The sequence below is a fragment of the Aplysia californica genome, unplaced genomic scaffold (genome assembly GCF_000002075.1).
Source record: "Aplysia californica isolate F4 #8 unplaced genomic scaffold, AplCal3.0 scaffold00057, whole genome shotgun sequence".
NCBI classification, from domain to species: Eukaryota; Metazoa; Mollusca; class Gastropoda; order Aplysiida; family Aplysiidae; genus Aplysia; species Aplysia californica.
In genome coordinates, this window is record NW_004797327.1 from 1,990,748 (window position 1) to 1,998,396 (window position 7,649).

A 7,649-nucleotide genomic window follows, 5' to 3' on the forward strand; every position below is an offset into this window, starting at 1 on the left:
CCCCCCTTCCACCTCTCCAAAAAAAAAAGAAAACAAGGAGTAACACAACACAAACAGTACACTGCACTCTGACTAAAAGTTCAGATATTACCATGTCTCTATAACCTTAATAACAAAAAGGATTGAAGTTGACGTTTGAATGCATTAAACGATTTGAGCTCTCTTAATTTAGAAGAAATTATCAAGATAGAAAATGCCAGTGTAATACCATTTTTTTTCTCCTCCACTGCTTTAACTTTTGGCTTCTTCATGCATTTCCCTCCTGGCCAAGATAATTACCCCAATTTAATCCAGTTGCCAATTTGCCAGTTTGTCTTTTTTTCGTCAATAGCATTATTTACGCCTATTGCGTGGGATTCCCAGACAAGTAATATTCTCTGCCTTTCTCCGTGGCAATATCTAAACTATCCCTGGAACTGTTTAGTTCTTTTTGTTTATTTGTTGGGACGGTTTATATTTATTGATAATTAATTTTGTTTTCCTTTTTTTTGTTTTATTGTGTTGGGTTTGAGGTGTGTGTGGGGATAGGGGCTAATAGGGGATTGGGGTAGGGGATGGGAGGTTCTTGTAGTTAACACGTTGAGTCGTAGGAAAGACTCCAGTGCGTGGTACGTTATTACATGTTAAGTACGGTAATATGCTTGAAGAGGAACAGATAATATGTTGTTTTGTTTTTTCTAACAACTTGGTTAAGCATGTGTATGAGCGTACATGTGTGTGTGTGTGTGTGTGTGTGTGTGTGTGTGTGTGTGTGTGTGTGTGTGTGTGTGTGTGTAGAGAGAGAGTGAGAGAAAAGAGAGAGGGGGGAGGGAAGGAGGAAGAGAGAAAGAGAGGGAAGGAGGAAGAGAGAAAGAGAGGGAGACTTTATGTGTGCATGTAAGTGTAAAGAGAAACAGCGAGAGGGAGAAATACAGAGAAATACAGAGAAATGGATAGAAAGAAGGAGAATGAGAGAGCAAGAGAGAGAGAGAGAGAGAGAGAGAGAGAGAGAGATAGAGAGAGGGGGGGGAGAGTGAGAGAGAGAGAAATAGGGGAAAACTGTGTGTGCATGTCAGTGTATAAAAAGGCATTAGAGAAAGAAAATTATTAAGTGTATTTATGTGTGATTGTATGTGAGTACAAAATGTGTGTATACGAGTTTGGGCTTAAGTGCACTCAAATGAGCATCCATGACCTCTTACCCATGAATGTTTAGCGCTAAAACAAAGCAAATCATCCTCTTTTTAATTCATAATCCCACCTCCACCATGATCTCACCTCCCATAACCCCTTTCCCCCTCCCCAAATAACCTCACCCCCCCCCTCAACCCACACCCCATTACCTTCACAACCCTTTCACCCCATCCCTTCCCCCACGCTGCCTCACAAACGTTATTATCTTCCCATCCCACACTCCCCACCCCCCTCCCCCCCAACCTCAACACTCACCACACAACCTTCACAATCGTTTCAGCCCACTCCTTTTGTCCACATCCCCCAACAACACCAATATCATTATCCTCCTAGACGGCCAGAGAGCGTATAGTTATCCTCCCATCCCTCAATCTCCAATCCCACAACCCCACACATGGGGGGTTGGCGGGTACTCTGGTGTGGTTTGCTTCTTCTTTCCTATCAAACACCTATCGTATTTATCTCCCCTCCTTCTCTTTTGTGTTTGTTACTATCTTGTAACGCCTCTAATCTTCGGCACTTATATGTAACCTTATTGTGTTGAAAGTGCGCGCGTAAAACTCTTACCAAAATAAACTTCTTTCCTATCAAACATTAAAATGTCGTCATTATCTCCCCTCCTTATATATTGTGTTTGATACTTTCTTGTACGCTCGTAAGACCTCTAATCTTCAGCACTTTTATGACGCATAATATTGTGTTGCAAGTGCGTACGTAAAACTCTTACTAACACAAACAACCCCACACCACTCCCCTCGCACCTCCTCTATCTTCTACAGAGCAACTTCACCGGGATCACAGGCCCACTGACCATCAACAGCCACGGTCAGCGAGTGGGTCACAGACTTGACCTCATGCAGCTGGACTACAGGAACCCCCTGAGGAAGGTGGGCTCGTGGTCGGAGACTCTGGGTTTGACCACCAACCTCACACGACCTAAGGCCAACAGGGTACAGCTGGATGTGAACAGGACAAGGGTGGTCACCACTATACTGGTGCGTCCGTGTGTGTGTTTGTTTTTCTGTCTGTCTGTATGGCTGTCTGTCTGTCTGTCTGTCTGTCTGTCTGTCTGTCTGTCTGTCTGTCTGTCTGTCTAGCTGTTAGTCACACGACATAAGGCCAACATGGCACAGCTGGATGTGAACAGGACAAGGGTGGTCACCACCATACTGGTACGTCTGTATGTGTGTGCGTGTGTGTGTGCACGTCCATGTGTGTGTGTGTGTGTGCGTGTGTGTGTGTGTGTGTGTGTGTGTGTGTGTGTGTGTGTGTGTGTGTGTCTTTGCGTAGTTATGTAGACAATCGTATATTTGCACACTCACCTTATGTAGACATGCCCCGTTATGTAGACGTCCACATAATGTTTTAAGGTCACCATCGCATTTCCCGCCAAAAATTACATCATGTGTTAAAATATTTTTGAATTTGGTTCCCGTCCGAATAACGCTGTTATTTCGTTATTTCTAAACACAACGCTATACACACTTCGAGTGTGTGCAGAATTTTTGGTGTCCACATAACGACAGTAGCTTTCTGATTTGTGTATCGCCGGGTGTGTGTGTGAGACGGCACGTGGCGGATCCAGCTACGAGTTGGAATCCAGAAGCTTGCTCTGCTGTACATCATGGAGCAACGCTCTGCAGTTAGTTTAATGAGAGTTTTACGGCGCAAGCAACTTCTTAAGGCCACATGCACACACGAAACACAAGTTGATTGCATTCACAACAGCCCACTGCACGGCTATATTTTACTTTTAAAGTAAAGGAAAACATCTCATGGTAAAAAAAATAATCTTGTTTTTAAAAGATTAGAAAATAAAAACAGATGTTTACATTTTAAAACAAAAATTATCTACTTTTTAGAATACAGGCTAATGACTTTTACAGATCTGAGAATTGTATGCATGTGAATCCTGGACCTTGAATACAGACTGTGAAAGAAAAAGGATCAAAGCTGTGGAGATGAGATACTTCCGAAAAGTATCTCATAAAAAGATCACATCACAAATGATGAAGTCGAACAACGGATCAAAAATGCAATTGGACCATACCCTGACCTTCTCACTTTGGTCAGGAAATGCAAACTGCAATGGCATAGACACATCATCCGTTCATCCGGCCTTGCCAAGATGATCTTGCAAGGCAGCGTCCAGGGGCAAAGGAGCAGAGACAGACCGATGGAGAGTTGGAAGGACAAAATCAAGGAACAGACAGGCCTGGACCTCAAAGACACGCTCAGGAAATCTGAAGAGCGGAAGGAGTGGAGGAAGCTGGTGGCCAAATCTTCAATAGCACCACAACGGACATTCGGTCTGCGGGATAGGTGAAGGTGAAGTGAAGAAGATTGGTGGGTGGAGTGAGGCAAGACAAGGCATCGGACAGAATGAGAAACGATAATTTGGGAGAATTTTCTACAGAGTCTAACGCCAAGTCAATAGCAGTGGCCTCCGCAGAAAAATATGGAGGCTTCGGGGTGGAGCATTTTTGCTGCTTTCGTTTTCTTTGGGGTCTATGACATTACCACACACCCCAGAAAACCGTACCTAGTTTTCCGGGTGACACATTTCTGGAATCGGTTCGTGAAATTAGTGGTAGTTGAGGCTGAAAGTGGGGTTCAAAATATGGAAGCATCCAATAACAAACCCGTCCCAGTATGCTTTTTGAAGTTAAAGCGCTCTGGGGGTCGGTTTGTGTTGGAGGTGTTGGAGGTTATTGTTTTTGAGAAATATTGGGAAATGATCCGCACGGTCATCCAGCACAGACCACTCAAAATCTGGGACCAGGTCAGGGGAGTCGAAAGAAAGGTCGATGGATGAAGTGTTAAGGATTTGTTTCAGTAAGTTGAGGATTTACCAGTTAAAAGACAGATGTTGTTTTGAAATATAAAAAAAAGTCTTCTATTGTTGTTTTCCTTGTTGCCAAAATCCCCAAAGGAGGTTATGTACATTAAAATCTCCTACTAAAATAAAGGGTCTGGGGACTTGGTGTTTGAGTCATTAAGCTGGGAAATTTGAGAGGGTAATTTGACGGGACATATGGAGCAGATCGTGATTGGTCTTATCAGGGTGACCCATACAGCAATAGCCTCGACGGTTGTCATAAGATGTACATGTATTTGTCTGTGGAGGGTGTTGTTGTCGATGTATCGTAGACAGTGGTTCAACCAGAAGCTGTCTGGTTCTCGGCGTGAATATGATGATGAGAAGTTTTTAAGTAAATGTTTGAAGCCGGGGCGAACTTTGTCTCTTGGACACAGGCCACAAGTGGGCACAGTGTAACCTGTATGTGTTGCAATTCTAGAATGGAAGGTCGGAGTCCTCTGGCATTCCACTGCAGGACCGCCATTAGACCTTTTTTTTTTTTTTTACAGATTTGGAGCACAGAGGTCCCGTCTTCTCTGAGCTCTGACTCCTCCTTGTGGAGGAAGAAGAGGGTTTGCTCGGCTGCCGCCCTTGATTGGGCAGCACCCAACCGGGAGACTTGGGGAGGGAGTGATGGCTTCCTTCCTTCCCGGATCGGAGGTGTCATCCTCCTAAGGGAGGGATATCTGGTGGAGGGGTACGGGTAGGTAGGGCAGATGAAGGGAGTTGGAAAGAAGGAGGAGGGGCTGGATGAGGGGGAGGGGGCACCTCACACACCATCAGAGGGGTGGGGCGTGGGGAGAGAGAAGAAGAGGGGACGGAGGAAGAGTCCACCTCATCCTCCCCTAGAACTCTGAAACAGTTGACGAGTAGCCCCTCGAAGGTGGTTACTACAGGAGTAGGAGGGACCTTCTTAGCTTTTATTGCAGTTTCGCCTGTCGACCACGGGCTCTTTGAGTTTGGCAGTAAAAGTACTGGCTGATCACGAGACCGACCGGACTGGACTGCCTTTGCGTTTAACCGACCAGGGACCGGGGTCATAACTGTCGAGTAGACAATCTTTCGAGCCTTCTGAAATGAGCAGCCATTTCGGGCTTTGTACTCTTGGATGGTGCGTCCTTGGAACCAAGTGTTGGCCGTGGCAATTGTGAAAGAAAGAAAGAACTAGCCTTTCATACCTTTTCAGGATGCCCGGTCTTGCCACGACGAGTACACACGTCTGCGTGTCGGCATCACGACTGGCTACGGCCAAACTTCTGGCACTTGAAGCAGCGCGTCCAGGACCAAGTATGCTGCCCGAACAGTGGCTGGTAGGCAGCACGAATCGAAAGTCAAAACAATTGTGTTCCTTTCAAGGGCGGTCTCGCCCCGCCGAAGTGTCATCTAGCGGGCTTCGACCACACCCTCACAATATAGCCACATTTTTTTCTGAAGAGCAGCCTTTCATCTCATGACTGCGGACGACGCTCTTCAAGCAGTTGCACTTCTTGTGTCTCCAAGATTCACAGGAATACCATGGAACATCATGAGATACAGGGGTCCAGTTATTTCAGTTTCATATACAAGGAGTGCACCAGAAAACAGTTTTTGGACGTCGGCGGGGATGTATCCCAGTGTCTGTGTTAAAGCATCTGTCATGAAAAGGGTTCGATTTGTGATCTTCTTCTGTGCATCAAAATTGCGGATGGTCAAGTACGCTGTTCCGGAAGCTCCCTGGGAGGAGGGACAGCACAATCAGCAGTAAAGGTCGGTTTTCCTGGTTGTCTACTCGGCTCGGTGGCTACACCCGCTTCTACGAGCCGAAACTTTTTTGTATCGTTGGGGACTGGGGATGGGTCAGAATGTTTTTGGGGATTCAATGTGTGTTGGAAAGCTTTTCAAATCCGGGGCTCCCCTCCCACCACTGAGTGAAACAGAGGAAACATTGCTCGGATGACCAGAGCTGAGCCAGAGCTACTCCGGAGTTATACTCTCCACGAAAGTGTACTAGATCCTCCCATCAAGATTGACCCAAGGAAAAACTGGAGGGGCTTCAGCTCCAAATCGATTAAGTGGCATAAGCCGCCCCATCCTCCCGTCTAAGAGGAAAAAGTGGGTCAAAGCGGTGTGTTGGCGAGGGACAGTCCGCAGACTGATCTCACTTCAACTTCCAGTTACTCAGTTTCCACAGGTCGCACCCCACGGTCAACGAGGCGCCCATTTTGTGGGATGGACGACCTCTAGTTTTGCTGCACACGGGGTAAGCGGTGGAAGAAATGATAGAAGAAGGGGAAGGAGAAAGAAGGATGGAGAAAAGGAAAATGCACCAAAGAAGATGTTGCTCATGGATCCCAGGGACAGTGGGTCTATTTATATATCCCCAACCCATGGGTGAATTAATAAACACTATAGGCACCCAAAGCCCTTAAAAACCTTTTATGCTCCGGAAGTCTCAATAATGGACCATTTGCGTACCTTTGTGCAAAAGGTCAGGAGGTCGTAAAGTCCACATAATGCAATGTCCCACTAACGTTAGTAAAAAAACATACTGGACTAAAAATTTAGGTAGCTTCTTGAAATTTGGTGGACAATGATGTTTTTGTATAGTGGACTTACACTGCAAATATTGATTGATTCCACCCATAACTTTGGATGATATGGGTTGTCCACATAATGTAGGTTTGGGGCAATGTCCACATAATGACCTCAAAACACGTATGTGTGTGTGTGTGTGTGTGTGTCTGTCTGTCTGTCTGTCACACGACCCAAGGCCAACAGGGTACAGCTGGATGTGAACAGGACAAGAGTGGTTACCACTATACTGGTGCGTCTGTCTATCTGTCTGTCTGTGTGTGTGTTTGTCTGCCTGTCTGTTTGTCTGTCTGTTTGTTTGTTTCTCTGTTTGTCTGTCTGTTTTTCTGTCTGTCTGTCTTAGATACTGCAGTCTGAACCTAAAGTGTCTAGATTATGCAAGTAAATAAATGAATCTATTCGATAATCATTTTGATAGTTGTGGAGAAGTTTGGTTAAGTTGAGGGAGGGTTGCTGGGGTTGGGGAGGGTAGTGTCATATCGGTGTCCTTTATATTAATTTCACCCCTTTCGTCTTTTTTGTTTTGTTTTTTTAAGTAAGTCGTTTCATCCGTTCATTGAAAAAACTCAGGGGAGGGGAGATATGGGCGGTAAGGGGAGGGGAGGTGGAAAAGGAAGGGGAGAGGTTGCGGAGAGGGAAAGGGAAGTTGGGGAAGAGGAATGAAGGGGTGTATGAGGGGAGATGAAGGGATGAAGGAGGGGAGATGAAGGGGTGAAGGAGTGAAGATGAAGGGGTGAAGGAGTGGAGATGAAGGGATGAAGGAGGGGAGATGAAGGGGTGAAGGAGGGGAGATGAAGGGGTGAAGGAGGGGAGATGAAGAGGTTAAGGAGTGGAGATGAAGGGGTGAAGGAGGGGAGATGAAGGGGTGAAGGAGTGGAGATGAAGGGGTGAAGGAGGGGAGATGAAGGGATGAAGGAGGGGAGATGAAGGGGTGAAGGAGTGAAGATGAAGGGGTGAAGGAGTGGAGATGAAGGGATGAAGGAGGGGAGATGAAGGGGTGAAGGAGGGGAGATGAAGGGGTGAAGGAGGGGAGATGAAGGGGTGA

At 46.2% G+C, this 7,649-nt stretch overlaps 1 protein-coding gene across 1 annotated transcript in view; it reads left to right on the forward strand.

The window, feature by feature from the left end:
* The window catches only part of LOC100533313 (glutamate receptor subunit protein GluR2), a gene marked incomplete at both ends in the record, with an annotated part of 127,725 nt that overhangs the window by 74,846 nt on the left and 45,230 nt on the right, over positions 1-7,649 (forward strand). The window contains 1 exon segment of the mRNA NM_001204611.1: positions 1,953-2,177. Coding sequence (NP_001191540.1) covers positions 1,953-2,177 — 225 coding nt within the window.